A 21,624-nucleotide genomic window follows, 5' to 3' on the forward strand; every position below is an offset into this window, starting at 1 on the left:
AGCCGTCAAGGACACTAACCACCCCGCTGTCCCAGAGGTCACACAACAAAAAGACTTACAGACCAAATTAAAATGACCAAATAACATAGCTTATTGGATTAATTAAAATACTGAGCAAGAAGCAAGAACGAAAAGAGGTAAGGGAATACACTCAGATAGCGCAAGATGGGTAAAAGGGCCACACTCCCTGAGTCCTGATGTGGACATTTTTTATAAATCCTGCTTCTCTCTTGCTGTGTCAGCCTTCGCAACAGATGGCTTGGCAATGACGACCAGCCTTGCAGTCAGAACAATGGAGGGTCACAGAGGAAAATCTCTTCATCTACCGACACACACCTACCCGCCCTGGAGTTGCAGGGGAAGTGCACTTGAGGCAAGAGAAGCTGCCAGTCACCTTGTTGAACAGCCTCTGGTCTTATTTTTGTTTCTCGAGTAGAGCATATGTAGAATCCAAATGGAACCATATTGGGTGACAACAAATGGTGGCCAATTTTGATGTGAAAAAGTTCTTCTCGGGGCGCCTGGTGGCTCAGTCGTTAAGCGTCTGCCTTTGGCTCAGGCCATGATTCCAGGGTCTTGGGATCGAGCCCCGCATCGGGATCCCGGCTTGGCGGGAAGCCTGCTTCTCCCTCTCCCACTCCCCCTGCTTGTGTTCCCTCTCTTGCTGTCTCTCTCTCTGTCAAATAAGTAAATAAAATCTTAAAAAAATAAATTAATTAAAAAAATAAACTTTAGAAAAAGTTCTTCTCTAAAGGTGGTGTGATCATGATGGGGGTCTTTCTATCCCTTTGTATCTTTAAGCCGCCTATTTTTGTTCTACTGCATCTTCTATTTTTTTCTATCTTTGGCATGTCTCACATATTACTAACTTACTATCTGTATTTACCAGATCATATGAATTCTGTCCATGTCTCACAAGTTATGTCTTACTCATTATATATACTAAATCTCTCCTTTGAGTTTTACCTAGAACTCTTACATTTACTTTCTAGTATATTACTATCTGTGCTTAATACTTCTTATGAATTCCATCCATCCTATTTGCTTTCCTGTCTTCTATAGCAGAATTAAATATTCCCAACAGTACAGGAAATGCCCATTACAGAATGCCATTAGCTGATCCATCTAATTTGATTAGTGTCATAATCACAAAATCCATTCTTTCTATTCCCCACTGTTTCCTCTAACAAAAAAAAAAAAAAAAAAAAGGAGAATTTGCGTATTTTAATGACATTAAGAGATGCTTGTGGTAGTTCAGGTGAGAGATGATGGTGTCTCAGCTTGGGCTGAAAGTATAGGATGGTGAGAAATTGATGAAATTGAGAGGGAGTCAACAGATCTAAGTGACCAAATTGAAGTGGAGTTTGCAGGAGAGAAAGATATCAAGTGTAACTCCCCACTTTCTGGATCTACACATGTATCATTTACTAAACGTGTGTGAGAAGACAAAATTGAGGAGTGAGGTCAGGGTGATACCTTTTTAACAAATCAAAGGCTTGTGGTCACCCTGCACTGAGAAAATCTTTTGGCACCATTTTTCCAACAGCATTTGCTCACTTCCTGTCTCTGTGTCACATTTTGGTAATTCTTGCATGTTTCAGACTTTTCCATTATTATTTTTGTTATGGTGATCTGTGATCAGTGATTATGAGTCACTGAAGGCTCAGATGGTGATCAGCATTTTATAGCAATAACGTATTTTTCAATTAAGGTATGCACATTGTTTTTTTTTTTAAGACCTAATGTGACTGCACACTCAATAGACTGCAATATAGTGTAAACATAACTTTTGTCTGCACTAGGAAACCAAAAAATTCATTTGATTCGCTTTATTGAGATATTTGCTTTATTGCAATGGTCTGGAACTGAACCTACAGTGTCTCTGAGGTCTGCCTGTAATGTATGCAAATTAAATTTTGGAATTATGCTCCAAAGGAGATGTTGAGTTGGTAATTAGTTAAATATTACTATGAAACTTAGAAGACAAATCTGTCGAGTATATACAATGAGAATATTTCTACATATAGATGATACTAACCACCATGAAATTGAATGGCATCATTTAGAAAAAGAATGTAGAAGGGAAGAGAAAATCAATATTATAAGCATATATACATACATATTTATAGTGTTGATATGCAGGTCACATTTTTAGTTTTATATTACATCCATTTAGCTAAGCTAGAACTAGGTTTCTCAAAATTTCCTTCCATGCAAATTTTCAGGTTAGCTTCATGCATATGAGATATTTTTCATGAAATTTGGAAGATTTGGAAGCAGTAGCCATGTGCTTTTTAAACATGGATGGTCAGTGAAGGACATAAGCTGCCACTCACATGCTTGGCTTGAGAAAATAGCCAGTTCCCAACTCCTCCAGGTCCAGCCAGAGTTTCTCCTTCAGCTTTTACAACTCTTGGGTCAGATGAATGTTTAGCTCCAGGTGTGAGTTTAGTGTGAGCTTCTCCTGCAGGACACGTCCATTTCTAAGTTGGAGGCTTGGAAACAGTGAGAGGCTGATGACCATTATCTTGGCTTCTATCTGATCCTTGCAGGTTTCCGCTTGTCTTGCTCCCTTCACTTCAAATCCATCTTCGGTTGCCCGGTGGACTTCTGGCTCCAGCCATACACAAAGAAGCATCAACCTCACATAGACCATTTTACTAACTTCCAGAGGCTTCTGTCTTCTGATTGAATCCTGAATGACACAGGTAAACAACCTTTCTCTTTATTATTTTGTTGTGGTGGTGGTGTTGGTGGTGGTAATACTATTGTAGCATCAAGAAGAGAGGAGCAGCATGAACTTGACCAGCAACAGAGGACAATGCCAGGCATGATACTCTTCTCTCTGGTACTGGGGATGGAATTCTACAAACTCCAAATTACTCTGGTCAGCCTACCTCCCATTAGGTTCTGCCATTAAGGAGCAAAGACAGAGATAAGAAAACCAGGGTGAGAGAAGAACCTACTTATTTCTCGGTTCCTGTCCACAGTGACCCTTCGCTCCAGAAGTAGTGGTTAGTTTCTGATCCAGGCTAATCCCATCACTCTAGAGCCCACCTAATCCCACCTGCTGAGGAACTGGCACTCCCATGTCCAGGCTCTAAAACACCAACAGCACTCCACCGAGCCCCTTCCTCCGAGGTGTGCATCCTAATTTTGCAGCATTTTTATTTTGATAACTTCAGCTCCTTCTTTTACTACCCCTCCACCTTAGAATTGACTGCCAGGTGCTTCCTGCAGATATCACCTTAGTGTTTCCTCCATATTCCCTCTTTTTGTTTTCAGTGTTTGAACACCAGACTCTGAAATCTCTGTATTAAGTTTAATTGCTTCATCTATATGGAGTGGTGTCTTTTGTCTTGTGTGGACCCTGTCTGATACATACTGCCTCTTAACACGTGTGAAAACATACTGGAGGAGTACCCAATAGTTGGGAGAAAATTATCAAAGAAAATTTCTTTGAGGAGCTGGTATCTGAGCTGAATCTTCAGTGCAGAAATGTTTATAGAATGTTTTACCAAGTTCCTAGCATAAATAAAAACATTCAAGATGAATATTTTTTCTCCTGTTTGCACATATTGCCACTGTGACTATTTTTTATTATTATTAAACTACTATTATGAGGCATAATCAGGGATTAGACAGCTAAAAGGGTTCTGGAAATGGGTGTGGTCATTCCTGGGCATGAGATTAGGACACAGAAGGGCACCTAGAACACATAGACACACAGAGAGCATGACATAGGGAAGGGTAAGTCATCGTAGATGGGCTTCCAGATGGAAGAGGAAAAGTTGAAGGGAGTTAGGGCACAACAGAGTGTGTGAATTGTGAGACCAGGTTTGCATATGGTTCTGAGGACAGGGAGCTAGTAGACTGATGGCTGACATTCCATACAGAGCAGTCTCTCTGATGGAAGTCCAGTTACATTTCCAAAGGAGACACATGTGGGTTGAGGTTGACCAGGGATGAGTCTATGCACTATTTCCGATGAAGGTTAAGGTTGTTGGACATGAATCAGAGAGAGTGGGTATGGGGAGAACAGAAGAGATTTGGAAGTCAGGAAGTAGAATTGGCAGTGTCGGTGACTGATTTGTTGTAAAAGGAGAAAAATAAGAAGAAATTAACTTGCGAAGCAAGGTTTCTGGCAATGACAATGAGTGTGAATGGAAGTACCAGCCATCAGCACAATGCTTCTAGAAAGAGGAACAGAGCTGGACTAAGATTCTTAGTTCAGTTTAAAACCTGACATGTGTTTTGGTCCATGTGGGCTACAAAGTACCATAGACTTGGTGGCTTGTTAACAGCAGAAATGGACTGCCACAGTTCCGGAGGCTGGAAGCCTGAGACCAGGGTGCCAGCACAGTCAGGTGAAGGCCCTTGCAGACGTGTCCTTGAATCCTCATGTGGGGGAAGGGGTCAGGGATCTCTCTGTAGCCTCTTATACGGTCACTAACGCCATTCCTGAGGGCCCAGCCCATGACCTTAAGTACCTCCCAGAGACCTTCTAATAGCGTCACACTGGGCAATAAGATTTCAACACATGAATTGTGGGGACACAAGCATTCAGACACTAGCTGTGTGTGTTAGCTATCTATATGAAGTAAGCTCCGTGGATGTAGCGAACTTGTCTGTCTTGTTCATGGTTACATTCCTGACAGCTACTATAACATCAGGCAGAGAACAATCACACCAACACTGTTCATGGAAGGAATGATGTTTGATTGTGAAGGAAAAAATGTATTACGAATTTTTAGCACATAAATAATAGATGTTCCCAGAGAAGAATCTAGAAAAAAAAAATAGGTTTGATAAAATAGGAAAAAAAAAAACAACAAACTAATCACTAACTTAAAAAAAAAAACCCTAAGTTTTGTATTGCCAAGAAAATAGTTTGTATTGCAAAGCCATTTGCAAAAATACGTATTTTATCTCCAGAGCTCCACAACATCATGTTTTGTACATGGATTTATTCATCTAGTCAAGAAGTGAGGGTCTGCTCTGTGCCAGGCACTGCTCTGAACTCTGTGAATCCCGTAACAGAGAACAAATCACTGCTCTCGTGGTGCTTATATTCTTATGGGTTGAGATGCACATATAGGTAGTAAATGACATCCTGTGTCACAAGTAATCAGTCCTGTGGAAAAATAATCAAGAAGGGTAAGAATGTAGGGAGTATCAGAAGCAGGACAAGGCTGGCTATTTCGTTTAGAGCAGTGAGGCTGCTGATAAGGTGTTCCTTTAGTGGATGCCCCGAGAAGGGCAGGAGCAAGTCAGGTCGTCGTGGGGATGAGAAGGCTGATCGGTTCAGGCAGAGGGGTGAGCAAATTCTCATGTAAGGCTGTGCCTTTCCGGTAAGAGCAACAGCCCTGGTGGGGCGTGGAGCCACAGCGGTGGCCCAGCAAGCAGCTCCTGGAAGGTTATGGCCCCCCACTCAGGGCTGGCAGACCGAGACGAAGCCCCAGCTAACATTTAACTTGACTACAGTGACCCATAAGCATGCGAAAGGACGCCTAACCAAGTTTGAAAGCAAACGAAAATTGAGTAATTTGGATTTGGGCCTGATAAATGAACAAAATAGATGATGCATCATGCTGGTGAAAATATAGGAAAATGGGCCATATTACGTTCAGCTCAAGGGGAGTGCACATTTGGACAATTTTTTTGGCACTACCCTACTTAGAAGATTTAAATTTTAATGCTTTGGACCCTGTCATTTCAGTTCTGAGAGTATTCCAGTAATATTATCAGAGAGAAATTTCAAGACGTATTTATGAGGAAATTTATTTATTATAAAACTGTGTAAGATAATAATAAATTCGGAAATTCCCTAACGTAGTAAAATGCATTCTGATACCTCCGTAAAATAGAATATTAAACAGCCACCAAATATGGAAGCCATCTCTGGCAGAGACCGTCGAAGAGCCCCAGTATCTGTTTTTTTCCCCCCTTTCCTGATAGAAACTGCATGTTTTTAGCTAGGCCTTTGGCCACGTAGAACAAACACTTCACTTCACCATTTCTGTGCTGCCCTGAGTTTACTCTGTGGGGACTCAGTGGTGGTTCTTGGCTTCCAGGAAGAGAAGGCTCCCTGAAAGGGAGGGGCCTGAGTCTTCTGTGTCTTCCTCTTTCTTGCTGGCTGGAGGGCTGCTCGCGGTACCAGTAAGAGCTGCAACTCCAACGGCGTCTCTGACCAAGATGTGCTCTCTGAGATACAAGGTGCTCAGTGACGAGGACAGAAGGGACAGCCTGAGGACACCTCGGAGACCCCCCCACCCCCCAGTCAGCCCTGGATGGCTTTCCCCTGCCCTCACAGGCTCACGCTGTTTGCCTTACTCATCAGAATCCTCGGCGGTTATTTTGAAAAAAGAAAAGTGCGGGTCACAGAGTATCTTAAATGGTTATGTTTCTAAATACATCTGTGAGTTTGTATATGTGGGGAGAGAGAGAGAGACAGCAGGATGGAGGAAAGGGAACATAAATCATTTCACAGAACACATGATTTTTCACTTCCTCTTTATAACTTTCCATTCTAAAGGGACATTTTTACATAATCGTATTGTTCCCAGGATTAAAACAAAGTAAAGCTTTTTTTTTTAGTGCTTATATAAATTGGCCTTCATTTGCAGTTTGAATGTTAAAATAATGAATATACAGATACAGATATATATTGGTAATTTTTTTAAAAAAAAATCAACATTCTGATAATTTTTTCATTGTTAAAAATACAATTTTATTTTTTTAAATTTTTTTATTATGTTCAGTTAGCCACCATATAGTACATCATTAGTTTTTGATGTAGTGTTCAATGATTCATTAGTTGCATATTATACTCAGTGCTCATCACAACACGTGCCCGCCTTAATGCCCATCACCCTGTTACCCAATCCCCCTCCCTTCAGCAACCCTCAGTTTACTTCCCAGAGTCCAGAGTCTCTCATGGTTTGTCTCCCTCTCTGATTTCCCCCCCTTCAGTTTTCCCTCCCTTCCCCTGTAGTCCTCTGTGCTATTCCTTATGTTCCACATATGAGTGAAACCATATGATAATTGTCTTTCTCTGCTTGACTTACTTCACTTAGCATAATCCCCTCCAGTTCCATCCATGTCGATGCAAATGGTGGGTATTCATCCTTTCTGATGGCTGAGTAATATCCCATTGTATGTATGGACCACATCTTCTTTATCCATTCATCTGTTGAAGGGCATCTCGGCTCTTTCCACAGTTTGGCTATTGTGGACATTGCTGCTATGAACATTGGGGTGCATATGGCCCTTCTTTTCACTACATCTGTGTCTTTGGGATAAATACCCAGTAGTGTAATTGCTGGGTCGTAGGGTAGCTCTATTTTTAATGTCTTGAGGAGCCTCCACACTGTTTTCCAAAGTGGCTGCACCAGCTTGAATTCCCGCCAACATTGTAAGAGGGTTCCCCTTTCTCCGCATCCTTGCCAACATTTGTTGTTTCCTGTTTTGTTAATTTTTGTCATTCTAACTGGTGTAAGGTGGTATCTCATTACATTCTGATAATTTTAAAAAATTACTACTTAGGAATAAATTCACACTGGCCTTTATATGTTTTTAGGGGGACACCTGGGTGGCTCAGTCATTAAGCGTCTGCCTTCAGCTCAGGTCATGATCCCAGGGTCCTGGGATCAAGCCCCGCATCGGGCTCCCTGCTCAGCGGGGAGCCTGCTTCTCCCTCTCCCTCTGCAGCTCCCCCTGCTTGTGCTCACATGCGTGCACTCTCTCTCTCTGACAAATAAATAAAATCTTTAAAAAAAAATATATATATATATACATATATATATATGTTTTTAGGTGAACTTATAAATGAACTCGGAGATAAAAGATTTTTGACATTCTGGGGTTCAAAAAAAATACTACTTGTCGTTCATTACAAAATATTATTAAAAATATCCTATGGCCAAGTTAGAAATAAATCAAAATAAATGAGAACCCAGTCTATAAATATAAATGTGGGAGTTCCAAGTCAAATATTAGTAACATTATCTCAAATGGAGAATAAATGACTGACCCTCTATGACAAAGATTTCATCCCAACAATATAATCATTGCTTAATATCAGGACTCCTATTAATGTAATCATATTATTTATGCATTAACTATTTTTTTATGTTTTCCTATACTTAAACTTTGTTTTGCAGTGAAAATGATTTACTTCTACAATAAAATGAGAAAACAAACATTATTTTTTAAAAAATTTATTAAGCACTAACTCAGCAACAGTATGACTGTGGTTTTAGCTTGGCGTTGGCTGAGGGTGGGCAAGTGGGAAGTTCGGTAGAAAAATATTCACGATTAAACGTTAACCTTTTAAAATAGTAGATTCACAGAGAACAGAATGGCTCAATTTTCCTGGAAAAATTAGAGAGAAGAAAACATAAGTAAAGGTGTTATTGGAGGTAAGATATAAATAGAACTAATCTCTACTATGAGGTGTGCCTTCACAGAAGGGCTATGGGCCCATCATTCCCAAAGGGGAGGATCTGCACGGGGGCCTCACTGTCTCAGCACAGACCCAACAGCCATCAGTTGACCCTGTGGTCCAGGTGGGCCTCATCATATATAGAGAAGGAATGAGACTTGGCCCAGCTGACTTCTTGGGGAGGAAGCCACATGTCAGCTGTCTGTGCAAGGCCAATTGTTTTATGCATGCATCGGAACAAAATATTTTCTACTCACTACGTAGGTCATTGAGAGACATGAAGACTGAAGAATTTTCTAGCTGGCTACCATTAGACTTACAATTTCTGATAATTTCAAATGAAAGCAGAGTTTTACCTAGGGCCATTAAGAAAATGCAGAGGAGACTGACTAGTGGGCAGTTGCTCTCGGTTCCCGCTCTCCACTCTGGATTATATGTACAGACTCTGAGAAGGGAGCACCCAAATCCGTTTCTTGGAGACATTTACCTGAGATGCTTCATATGGATTTTTAATTCCCAGGAAAGAGGTAGAAATATCGTGTCATGGATAATCTCTCAATCGTGGGCATCTGGATCATTGTATTTGGCTTCTCAAATGCATTTTGAACCTAAGATAGTAAAGAAAATCTTCAGAGATTTCCTAAGAGGGAAATCTGGACTTCTCTCTCAGGAGTAAGAAAATTTATGGAGTGTATTAAGGCTAGTATACACAGAAGAAATTTTTAGCTTTTCCTTGGCTATAGTGCATACATGAACAAAATAGTATCATCAAAAGCATTTTCTGAATAAGCAAAGCTACCAGAGTCAGAGAAACTCACTCTGGTTCCATGCGGTACTTCAAAAAAACCTCCTCTTTAAGCAAACCTGGGGTACCGGAAGGAGTGTCATGATGGCTTAAGATCTTTCAGGATTCCCAAAAAAGGGTTTAAAAATGGTTGCACAGCTTTCCAGGGCATAACAGTGAAAAGACAAGAAACCTACCTTTCGGAAAATCTCCTCCAAATGGTGACAACAAGAATACTCTCCTAAGTAGTAGATAAGTTGGGAAATGAAGACAGAGCCCTCTGTGTTCATTCTCCAAGAAACATTATCTGCAAATAAAAGGCATTGAAATATTGGGAGATATGGCCTTCGTATAAGTGTGGAGGACTCTTAGAGCCATAGCTTTTGGACACGGTTTGATTTCGATGCTTTGGAGGAGAGAGAGACAAATCTGGATAAAGCTGGGTGTCAGGTTTCCACAGCAGGCGCAGAGAAAACCGTCGCGGGCCCTCAGTTGAAAACGCCCTGCGTGTTCCCAGGCAGAGCCAAAGTTATCCCCCCGACTACTGCAGGAAGTGGAAAAGAACAGAATTCCTTTCAGCACTTACTATATAACCAAAAAAAGAATCTAGATCGCGCGATGCCTTGAGTCTGGACCTCCTCACCATCTGCACTGTTTGCCACTGTAATACTGTACCTGCACTTCTTCTTCACGCACGTGGTTTGAGCCTCTGCTTCTCCTCACTGTTGCAGCGTGATCAAACAGCCGATCGTCCCCTGTTCGTCTCTTCACCTGCAGCTGCCTCCCTGTTTCTTCTTCCTTTTTGTAGTTACATTTCTCGGGCTTGTCTCACTCACCATGTTCACACGCTCCTAGCCCGCTCACCCCGGGCTGCTGACTGCCTGCCGCATTAACTTCACGCAGAGCTCCCCTCCCCGGCCAGCCATGGCCTCCGAGTCATTAAACCTCACGGTCCCTTACTGAGCCTCACCTGTACCTGATCCCTCATTCAAATCAGAAACTGGCCATAACTCCCATAGATTCTTTTTGGTAACTCTGACAACACATACTCTTCTTACTTTGCTTTCTTATATTCCAACCATACTCTCGGGTCCATTCTGCAGACTGGGACTTCCATCTCTCCAGTTCAAGCCTCCGCTTTGGGATGTCTTCTCAATCTGTTCTCTGTTCGTGGATCATTTTGTCCACTGTTAGAACATTAAAGATAATCCCTAGGCAAGCATCTCCCCAAATCCTGATGCCGATCTCTTTTCTCAAATATACAGCCTTGTAACTCTCTTCTTTTCCTCCTGAAGTATGCTGAAGGCATTTCACACTTTCTTGCAAGATTCCCATTTTAATGAAGGCACCACAATCATCCCTGGTGACCTCAAGTCCCCTGTGTCACCCCTTCTATTCACCTGCCATTTCCACTAAACACCGGATCATACAAATTTTACATACTAATTATTTCTGGATTCAATAGCTATGTCTTCCCAAGACTGGCATTATCACCTGTGGCCCATGATATTGCAGTCACATTTTAACCTGCCTCCCCATATCGCCTCTTGCTGTACCATAACCCATTTCCCACAGAACCCCCAGAGTGGTCATCTAAAAATGTCAGTCTTATTTCATGATGTACTTTTCACCAAAATTTCCTATTACTATTACTGTAAAGTAATATTAGTAATAAAGCATGTCAACATAAAAGATCAAATCCTTCCCTAACATAGGAGGCCTCAAATTATATGGCCCCTGCCTACCCCTCCATCCTCTCTCTTGGTACTGGCCCCTGGCTCAGTGCTCCAGACACACTGGCCCTGTTTTCCAAGCTCCTCTCTTTCCCAGGTTCTCTGTGTACAATGCTTTTTCCGTCTGGAATGTCCTTCTCTTACTATTGACACAGTTAACTCCTTCATTTTTCAACACATTCTTCCTGAAAGCACATAACAGGGTTGACAGTTATTGTGTTCTTGTGTGAGGTGGTGCCTGTATCTTCCTCTCAGTCCATCTCTGCCCCTCTGCTCGTCACTCCGTAAGGCTCAGCAAGCACGTCTGCTTCAGCTGTGCATCATATGCCCTGAAACAGTGTCTCCGCTCATCGTTACATGTACAGAAAGGAATGGAGGAATTACACATACTAGACTTCATGCCCTTAAATTAAATAGTCTCTTAGAGCATACATCAGGCTGGATAAGCCTTTTTAACTTCCTTTAGTAGCTAAAAGTAGAGAGCTCTTCTTTCCAATAAAACTTTATTCAAACTCCAACATGTAAGACAAAGTAGAGCTGTTCCAGGTATGGAATGGGTGTTTTCCACACGGCCTGTTTCCTGTTTCCCCAGACTAGACTCAGAGCATCCTCCTGGGCCAGCGAATCTCAGGCCCTCCCCTGGACCTACGAATCGGAACTCTACGTGTAATGACATTCTGTGCACATCCAGGTTTGTATTCATTACACCAGAGCACTTAGAGCTGTGACTTGTGTGGGGCACCTCGGTGGCTTGGTTGGTTGGACCTCTGCCTTCTGCTCAGGTCATGATCCCAGGGTCCTGGGATCGAGCCCCGTGTCGGGCTCCCTGCTCCGTGGGGAGGCTGCTCCCCCTGCTTGTGCTCACTCTCTCTCTCTCTCAAATAAAATTCTTAAAAAGAACTGTGACTTGTGTAAACTAGATTCTGGAAATTGCCTGGGTTCTGTAAATCACTCATAAAACAATACCATAGATGACCGTTAAATAGATTTCCCACAGGTTTCACCATGATCAAGCATTATCTTCTGTTTCTATCTTTTACTATGTCTTTCCTGCCAAAGAAGGATTTTCAGTCATTGGCTCCATTACACTGAAGTCAGGCATTTGAATGTTAACTAAATTTTTAAGACTAGATTCAAATAACCAGCCAAGAGGTTCTAGAATGTGTGAAGCAAGTATTACAGTGTTACTTGATTGCCTTCTTTAACTGCTAGTAGATGATCAGGTGGACCAAACCATGGGACTAAAATACACTTCTGTGCCATTGCTATATTAAGTGAAAAGCAAACAAACAAACAAAAACAACTCTTCATTTATTTATAGTTACACTATTTTAAGTTCGGATCCTCACGAAAGTCCGGTTTACTTTGAAAGTTTCCTCCAAAATCAAGACTTCCAGCTTTCTAGTTACAAAAATAATCTCAATATTTTAAACCTCTTCTCTATAAAGCCTATCATTAGAGAAGAAATGTTCTTCTATTAGTGATCAAGTAGGATCATAGCCAGGCCTGTGATCTGGAAACTGATAGGAGATTGAGAGACTGCTCTCTAAAGTCACTTACGTGGAGTCGAAGATTTGAAAGCGATGAAGTCCTTCTCCACATGGGTCTTTTCTATGGCATCACTGGAGATATAATGCCGCAAGGGCTGGTAATATGTCCACGCAAACGCTTCTCCCACATCAGTCACCCAGACAGCCCCGTCACCTCCTGGAAGAGAAACCCTTGTCTTACGAAAGAAGTTACACACACAGACACACACACAAAATCTCTTCTACCATTCTACCCTTACTTCAGTACATTCCAGTATGGAATTTATTAAAAATGCAAGTATGTCACTACTAGAAAAACCAACTCACTGACTGGGACCCATACAGAGCCCACTTATGTTTAGAATGACCTTGTCCCAAAGGATCGGGACATTCGTTATTATTCTGGCATGCTTCACACTTCTTAAAAAATGATACAGACTTAATTTCTCTCTTTTTTTCCAGATTATTTATTTATTTATTTGAGAGAGAGAATGAGCGGGCGTGTGAGCACATGAAAGAGCAGCAGAGGGGGAGGGAAAAGCAGACTCCCCGCTGAGCAGGGAGCATGATGTGGGTCTCAATCCCAGGACCCTGGGATCATGACCTGAGCCGAAGGCAGAGGCTTAACAACTGAGCCACCCAGGCGCCCCCAGACTTAATTTCTTTCTGGCCCAGACCTGAGTGCAGTTCTAAAATGTTGTCTCTGTCACCCATCCCTGGGACAATGAAGGCTAGCTGCTAGGCGAATAGAAAAAGATGCCTGGCCCCACCCTGGGTCCCCTAACCCCAACTCACTGCCTCGGCAGGCCTGCATGATGATGACCTTGGGCTTGTCTTTGAGACTCCAGCAGTTACGGTTGTTGAAAATCTGGAAGATGGTGTCATCGGGAAGAATGTCCGGCTCTTCATCTCTGTGCTTCGTGCCACAGATCCCGTCTAGGGTGCCGTGGGACATGAACACCAGGAACGTGCTGTCGGAGAATCTGTGCTCTTGGCGGGTGGCGAAGTTCTTCAGCTCCGTTTTCATTTCCTGAAAGAATCTCTGGAGTCACTACCTAGGAGCTCTCCATCTACAGTTTGTACTCAAATAGTAGGTGGAGCAGGCTTTAAGGAATCAGACGGTTTGGACAGAATGGAATTGTAAGAGAAATTTTGTTCTGACATAAAACCAGAAAATTAGACATATAGAATGTAAAGGTTAGCAGGGTTTTGTTTTGCTTTTAAGATTTATTTATTTATTTATTTATTTGAGAGAGAGAGAGAGTTGTGGGAGGGGCAGAGAGAGAGGGAGAATCTCAAGCAGACACCATGCTGAGCACAGAGCCCAACACAGCGCTCAATCTCAGGATGCGGAGATCATGACCTGAGCCGAAACCAAGAGTAAGACGCTCAAACCAGGCACCCCTAGTGGGTTTTTCGTACAGTGTGTAGCCCGGTGGTTTTCAGTAGAGGTTTTAGGCTGGGGGAGGTGCTGGGAGGTGGAGTATAAGGAGGGGCACGTGAGGTGGCAGGTCTCCCACCGGAAGGCTTTGCTTTCATCTGTATTACATGTTGGGGTTCCCCTAAGTTTTTATTAAAAAAGAGTGAGACAGAGAGTAAGGGACTGTTTCTTATCGACATAAAGTAGAGACACTTAAATTTCTTCTGAGATTTAAAATGGTTTGTCCAAAATCACCCAAGAAATTTTTTGGCAGAGACAGGATCACAACTTTGTGTGTATGTGTGTGCTCACAATCTTTTTTTTTTTTTTTTGACTGCATACTTGGCTTTACATTTAGACACATAATATTGAAATTATAAAGGCCTCAGAGTTGTGTTTCACATAGACTATCAAGTCATCAGTGCCTCCCAAACTGAGAGCATTAGACAGATCCAACATTTTTAGCAAAATACTACCCTATAAATCTTTGCTGTAAAAATGTGCATTGGAAGAGGCTGAAACCCAGGGATGCCTATTCTGGAGAAAGAGAATTCTGTAATGTGCACTGTGTTTTTCCAGCTGCAAAGGAAGAAGTCCAAGAAGGAAAGGGGAGGAAGCTTATCCCACTCTCCTGGGCCATTACCAGAGCTGTGAGATTTTCCTTTATAACCACCGAATATCCAAGGTTTTCAAGCAGGCCTCGCATCCCTGAAATGTCATTTTCAGAGCCTTCTCGCTCAGAAAGATAGTCAAATTCTTTGTTGCAAATGATGAGGGCCAGGCGTGTTCGGCCCTCCTTCTCCATCACTGGATATATCTGCAAATAACAGACACAGGGTGAGTTACATGTGGCCTCCCCACTTTTGCCTCCAAAGTCCACACAAAACAGACTGGATGGCTGGAGGACTTGGGGATGGAAATAGGTACTCAGGCAGAAAGACACAGGACTCCAGACTGAAAGCATGTACAATAGCTGAGCATGCACTCCGGGAACCTGGCTTTGGTTCAGTGGTGGGGAGGAGTTTCAAGTATGTTGGAGGACGGGCTGAAACAGACAGGAAATCTGATGGAAGGGCCACTTAATTAGATGACATGATTAAATAACATCCTATGCCTTTTGGGCCGATCCAAAGGCATCTGTATCAAGAACTAAAATTCCCAGTGGGTTCCCAGGATGCAGTTTGAGTGGACAGTCCTGTGTGTTCCTACTCCAAAGGGTGTTACCTCATGTACTCTTACAGTCTTCAGTCCTTGAGAATGCTTACAGGGACAAAGCTTCAGCACATCCACTTGGGAAGCCTGGATTTCCTGAATAACTATGAAAGAAAAAAAAAAAAAACTCTTTAGGGAGTAGCACCCCCTGCCTTGCAGTCACGGAGATCTTTTCACTGGGCTCTCATTCTTTGGCAATGCTTACTGCCATCCCTTCAAAAAGCTTCATATAACAAGAAAACCGTTTTGTATAAAAAATGACAAAAACAAAAATCTTGAGTAGTCCCTCTTTCTTTTTGCTTCTTGCTGACCCCACCGCCAGTTTCTGTTTTTGTCAGTGGTCATGACAAATGGTGGCTAATCTTTCATACCCAGCACATTAGACTCACATAAGCACAGTACCCAAGATCTGGAAGGAGGCCTCATGCTCATCTGGCCTGGTCAAGTCATTATTCAGATATCTGAACTCCACTCAAGGTATCCCTACTGTGTTGTTATTACCACTAGTGAAATGTCTCCACTAACGGGGAACTTGCAGTGTTCTAAAGCACTCTGAACAGTTCTGAGGACCCCAAAGCCTGAACCTTGTAAGCACTGGTACGTATTTCCTGCACTGGGACCATCCAGAAAAATGTCTAATTCCTTTCCCGCTGAAAGCTCATGAGTATTTCTATGGCTTCAAAATATCTTACCTTGTGTTTCAATTATTTTATGTAAATGCCCCCAGAAAAACAATGATTATATTTTATCTTAGTTGTGTTTACTGTATGGTAAGCTTAATTAGGACAGGGAAGGCGTGTTTAATTTTTGTATTTCCAGCATCTAGAATGATAGTCTGGCACAGATTAAAAGTTTATAACTGCTTGTTAATGAATCATTACCTTCAGATACTTGAAAATAGCCACCAGGTATCTGCCACCTTCTCCTGCTTTTTGTTTTTCCAGAGGGAAACCAGCCTTCTGTTCCTTCCAGTATTTTTGTGTAAGAATGATTTCATCTTTTGAACCAAGCAATCTGTTAATTTGCCTGCATCTCTCCCCATCTACTGTCCTCCCCAAAAAGAGGAGGGAATATACTTCCTCCTGTCTTAAATGACTCTCTGTGCCCTGAATTCCAATTCCTCTCACCCGCAAGAACTTGACTCAGGCCTTTATTCAGCCCCATCCCATCCATGTCTCCCTCTTCCCCCTGCTATGTTCTCCCCATGGCATATCACGTGCCTTCACACCCCTCTGGTCTCACAGACACCTCCCCTCCATGCCCTTCCCCTCCAGCTGTTGTCCCGAGTCCACGTCTCAGCACAACTCCTTAAAGGTGGTGCCCTGCTGCACTGTTCCCACTTTCTCAACTGTCATTTTGTTCTTGTGTGCAACACACCCTGGCTATCACTCTCACCTTCAAATCCTTGTGATCAAAGTTCCCACTGACCATTTGTTGCTTTTCCAGCATTTAATCTGGCGGAACACATCTTCTTCCTTCCTTGAACAGTGTTCTCCAGGATTCTGTGATGCTGCGTGTTATGGCCATTCTTCCTCAAGCTGCTGGCTTTCGCTCTCCTGCCACACGTCTAAAAGTTGGGTCTTTCTACATTGGACCCTCTGTTATCCTCTGTGAGTCACCTCTGCCCAGGCGGCCTCATCAGGCACATCATCTTACTTACTGTCTACATGCTCCTGAATCCCCAGAGCTATTCCTAGGCCTGGTTCTTCTGTGAACAACTGGGTTGAATCCACCTGTGTATTCAATGTCTACCCTGGGATGTACTACACACATCAAAGTGAACATATACAGGGAAGGACTCCTAATATTTGTCCATGCCTAGAGATCTGTTTCTCCTGAGTTCTCCCTCAACTACAAGTTTTCTTCTACCTCAGTTAGTCATAACCTTCACCTAGTTGACAACCAAAACCAAGATTCATCCTGATTCCTCTTCTTCCTGCATCAGCCCACAGCCTATCCATCCGTGGTTTTTGTTGACTCTACCTCCAAAAGAGATCAGATGTCACCACTTGTCATCCTCTCTGTTAGTACAACCCCAGCCTAAAAGCTATTATTTCTTAACTGAAATATTTGAATACATTTGGCCTTTCTGATGCTATGCTTCTTTATCACTCCTCCATTAAATACTTCTAAAGGCTTTCCATCGCAAATAGAAAAAAGGCCCAGAGTAGTATGGTAGCTTCAGCCTGAGTCCATAACAGCTCTACCTACCATGTACCCTAATTTGCTACTCTCCCATCAGATTGGCTTTTTGACATGACACATCCATGTGTGCTCAGGGCCCTTGGACTTGCTTCTTTTCCATGGGATGCTTTTGCTTTAGAGTGTGGCACAACCCCCCTCTATAGTTCATGTACCAAAATATCACCCCAAATGAGTTATCATAATTGTTCACCCTGGCCCACATGCCTCGCCTCTTTTCTCTTGTCCATTTCCTGACTGGTACTACTTTTTTTTCATGTTTACTGTCTATGTACCTTCACTACACTGTCAACCCCATGAAAGCAGGACCTTGATTTATCTTGCTTACTGCTATAAACAGTGATTAGAAGAATAGACAGTAGTTTTCAGTTAATGTGTGTGTGTATGTGTGTATACATCTATATATGTATATATATACAGCAAATAAAAATTAAAACGTTTTTATGCCTTTGTAAACTTGTCCAGAACTTCTGAAAATATGGTACTCACAACACAATACAACACTACCCCTTTCTACACACTGCGATTCTTTGATGTGGTTCAGTAACTCCTCAGTTTCTTTAGTGATCACACAGTATGTGTAACTAGTCCTGTTGTGTGCTTTTTAACATGCTTTTCTCATCCTTGCTCTGATTATGCGGTTGTTACTTGCTTATCTGTTTGGTGTTCTATGAATCTTTTAAAGATGTTATTAATATCATTGAAAACTGAGTCCCAGAAATGCTGGGTTATTTACACCAGAGAACATGGTTAGTCAGTGGCCATGTTGGGCTCAGTGTACAGATTGCTTGCGTTTTATTCCAGTTCTCTTTCTACTACAGTGTACGGCCTCTCCATCTTAGCTCACAGAATGTCACCAAGCGTCCGTGACACTGCCTGTCATAGGCAGAAGCCACGTGTGCAGCCTCCAGCCTTCTCCCTAATTTCATGATCTTCACTTTCACTTCCAGATTCTTAGAAGATGGAAGAGCAGGGGGTTAAATGCTGACCTTCCTTTGACACGGGTAGGCAGAGAAGGAAGAAATCACTTGGAATTTCTGAACCCGTCTCTTGCCTCTCCACTGTAACTTAGGGCCCCTATCACTTAGGGCCTTACGCTGAGTGAGGTCTGAGGGTTTGTGTGAGCCACTGGTTTGGTGGCACCTGCTAGAGGGAGAGCCAATGCCTGGGATGACTCAGCGTTTTCTTCTTCCCCACTTCCTTCAGGATTATTTCAGATTCTGAGGTGGAATGAACAAAAAGTTAAGGATCAATGTTCTACGCTGAAGATTATTTCCAGAGATGGAAACTGACTAAAAACAGTTTCCTAGGTCTTCACTGCAGTGCCTTCTGACAGCCCTAGTGGTCTGAGAGTGTTCATTTGTGATGTGAGATTTGAACGCACTTACCTGTCAGAGAAGATGACTTGCTGCTCTCAGATTCATCATCTTCATTTTCAGCATGAGATTCTGAAAGAATAGGAAAAGAAGATTTGTTAGCAGAACTAGGTTTCTAGAACCTACACGCCAGAAACTCCTTCCCTTGCACTCACAAGAAAGTGATGATGTTCGGCATGGGGTAACTATGAAGCATGGACATTTGGCTCATTTTCTAAGCTCCAGGTTTGTCTTACAGGACTGTGACTGTGCCATGTGAAGGAAGAGGCAGAGTTTCCATGATACAATGAAGAGCTCCTTATGTTCCTGCTTATATAATTCAAGGAATAATCAAATTCTTTAATCAAGGCTTTTCTGCAATAGCATTTCTCATTGTGAGGAGAGAATGTACACAGCTCTATAATGTTTGGTAGTCTTTCAGCAACCACAAAATGATCCCAGAAGGATGTTCCAAGTATTGGGAATACACTCATGTATATATTGTACTCTAGAGCGGGGGTCAGGAAACTCTGGCCCATAGGCCAAGGTCAGTTCAACAGCAGTTTTTTGGTCAATAAAGCTTTATTGGGACACATCCACAGTCATTTTGTACTGATTATCTATTGCTAACTTTATGCCACAGCATCAGATTTGAGTCACTGTGACAGAGAAAGTTTGGTCCAAAAAACTTAAAATATTGACTCTCTTGACCCTTCAAAGAGAGAGTGTGCCGACCCATGCTTCAGAGAGAAAGACACACTTATGTTCCACCAATGTTCCCCAGATTCCCTAGGTACTCCTTTAACAAAGACAGTGTAGGTTCTCAGAGATTTATCCCTTGAGCCAAGCCACAGCTAAGTAGGAGACAGTGGATTTTTTTTTTTCTATTGAACATTTTACATGTGGGAATAACTCTGGAGTCCACAGACTATGGCCAGAGTAGCACAGATTAGCTAAAGACTGTCCCTGAATTTACTAGAGCTCCAGCAACATTTATGCATTTCACAAGTATTTACTGAGCACTTATTATGTGTTAGATGCCATTTCCATAGTTGGGGCTCTCTTCATGAACAAAGCAGACAAAGCTCCATGCTTCATGGAATTTACATTTTAGCAGAGGGAGATACAATACAGCAAATAAGAAATGTTAAGGGATGATGGAAGGTGACAGTTGCTGAGGGAAGAACAAGATGTGTAGGAGTACAAAGTGATTTTGGATGCTGCCACATGGACTGGGGGGGCCCGGGGCCTTTTGCCATTTTATATAAGTTTGTCAGGCAAAGAAAGTACTAAAGATGTGGATAGTTTGTTCTCCCCTTGCAAATAGAAATAAGAAGACAGAGATTGCATAAGAGAGCAGATAAAGAGTAAGTTAGTAGACCTTTGGCCCAAGATACTCACTTAAACTCAGCAGGCTCGAATTGATGAAATGGTCCATAAATACTTGACCTACCACTTGAGTTTTCTCCGTGAGATCATCAACCAGGTTTTCAGTCTTATTCACAATGACGTTCACTTTTTTCCCTATTGTTTTTAAGTCATGTTTATCTAACACCTTCTTTTCCTTCAAGTCCTCCAAGAAGCCACCAAACATGGTGCTGGCAATCATCTTTATCTCATTGACTGGATCTTGTGGTGATCTCTTCTCTGTGAGAACAATAGGATTTTAGGAATTGATAGGACTTTAGATCTCTGAATCTAGGCCCATGGTTCTCAAATTTAACAAGGGAGAGTATCTGAGAGCTTGGTAAGCAGAGCTTCCTGAACCCCATTCCCAGAAATCTGATTTGATAGGTCAGGGTAGAGTGCATGAGTCTTTAGTTCTACCAATGTCTCAGGTGATATCAAAACTACTATTCTGAGGACCACATGCAGAGTACCACCAATCTTCCCCAATCCTATGCTTTTTTACTGGTGGAGAAAGTGAGCCTCCAGGAAGGAAGCAAGTTCATTAAGTAGCTTAGTGATGGCTGCCTCATTTCAGCTTGGTATCATCTGTGATCCCTTCACTTCCTGTCACTTTTCTCAATACCTCTTTTAAAAACACACTATAGTTAATACAGCTCAGTCGTTAAGCGTCTGCCTTCGGCTCAGGTCATGATCCCAGGGTCCTGAGATCGAGCCCCACATCGGGCTCCCTGCACCGTGGGGAAGCCTGCTTCTCCCTCTCCTACTCCCCCTGCTTGTGTTCCCTCTCTCGCTATGTCTCTCTCTGTCAAATAAATAAATAAAATCTTTAAAAAAAAAAAAACTAACCCAAATGTTTAAAAAAAAAAAAAGTATTACCACCTATGGAAGAATGCTTGTTTCCCTGGCCAGGGCAGGCAGGGCAGGTCTGTATTCTGAGATTGAGAGCACACATTGTGGCTGGCTTGCTCACTGCTGGAAATGAAAGGTCACACAGAGAGCAGAAATATGGAGGAAATGAAATACACTCTCTTCAACTGGATAGCCCCTCACCCTGAAGAGAACACTTAAGAAATGGTGAGAACACTCAGTCAGTATGAGTTCAAGGAAAAGACTAAAATCACAGGAAAGTTCTGAGAATGTAGGTCCAGATATTTTACACTTCCCTTTTTTCTCCAAAAAGCTGTAGCTTCTCAGCCAAAATACTGTGTCTGCTCCACACTTGCTTACTGTGCCCCAAGCTCCCATCCCTCACATTCCCAGAGTAAAACAGTCCTCTCTCATGAGAGCCCCCTTTGGGGGGGCTCTACCTCCTGCACCACACTCCTTCCTCCTGAGCTGTAACTCCCCCAGAACACGGACCTAAAAGACAGAAAACAGGCACTCACCAGCCATGCTGCTCTGGCTCTCTGCGCAGGAAAGGTAGTGAAAATGAAAGCAGCCTTCTCCCTTTGTTCTCAGTGGACTGGTGTGCTGGTGTTGCCTAAATGGGAAACTCCAGCCTTTCAAATTCTCTTGTCCATGCAGAGATAGAATTTG

At 42.5% G+C, this 21,624-nt stretch overlaps 1 protein-coding gene and 1 long non-coding RNA gene across 2 annotated transcripts in view; one reads left to right on the forward strand and one right to left on the reverse strand.

The window, feature by feature from the left end:
* The first annotated feature begins 2,558 nt into the window (after positions 1 to 2,558).
* Positions 2,559 to 21,624, forward strand: part of LOC118013167 — a 37,991-nt gene continuing 18,925 nt past the window's right edge. Inside the window, exon 1 of the long non-coding RNA XR_004679943.1 lies at positions 2,559 to 2,708. This is a non-coding gene — a long non-coding RNA (uncharacterized LOC118013167). The remainder of the gene's footprint in view (positions 2,709 to 21,624) is intronic.
* LOC118013166 (caspase-12-like) lies at positions 8,200 to 21,585 on the reverse strand. Its single transcript, XM_035008821.1, has 10 exons — positions 21,474 to 21,585; positions 20,080 to 20,325; positions 18,712 to 18,771; positions 15,134 to 15,225; positions 14,553 to 14,726; positions 13,285 to 13,519; positions 12,521 to 12,667; positions 9,425 to 9,534; positions 8,931 to 9,051; positions 8,200 to 8,373 (listed from the first exon to the last, which is right to left on the reverse strand). The coding sequence occupies exons 1-9, from the start codon at positions 21,478 to 21,480 to the stop codon at positions 8,953 to 8,955; spliced, it is 1,170 nt and encodes a 389-aa protein (XP_034864712.1). The 5' UTR covers positions 21,481 to 21,585; the 3' UTR covers positions 8,200 to 8,373; positions 8,931 to 8,952.

Source organism: Mirounga leonina, unplaced genomic scaffold (genome assembly GCF_011800145.1).
Source record: "Mirounga leonina isolate KUSES-001 unplaced genomic scaffold, KU_Mleo_1.0 Mir_153, whole genome shotgun sequence".
NCBI lineage: Eukaryota > Metazoa > Chordata > Mammalia > Carnivora > Phocidae > Mirounga > Mirounga leonina.

Excerpts from the sequence above, each read along its gene's own strand:
- LOC118013166 (XM_035008821.1), bottom strand. Across the intron at positions 13,520-14,552 it reads AGGAAAATCTCACAGCTCTG|GAAATGAAAACGGAGCTGAA; the intron begins GTAATGGCCCAG and ends AGATTCTTTCAG. Across the intron at positions 12,668-13,284 it reads CATGCAGGCCTGCCGAGGCA|GAGGTGACGGGGCTGTCTGG; the intron begins GTGAGTTGGGGT and ends TTTCTCTTCCAG.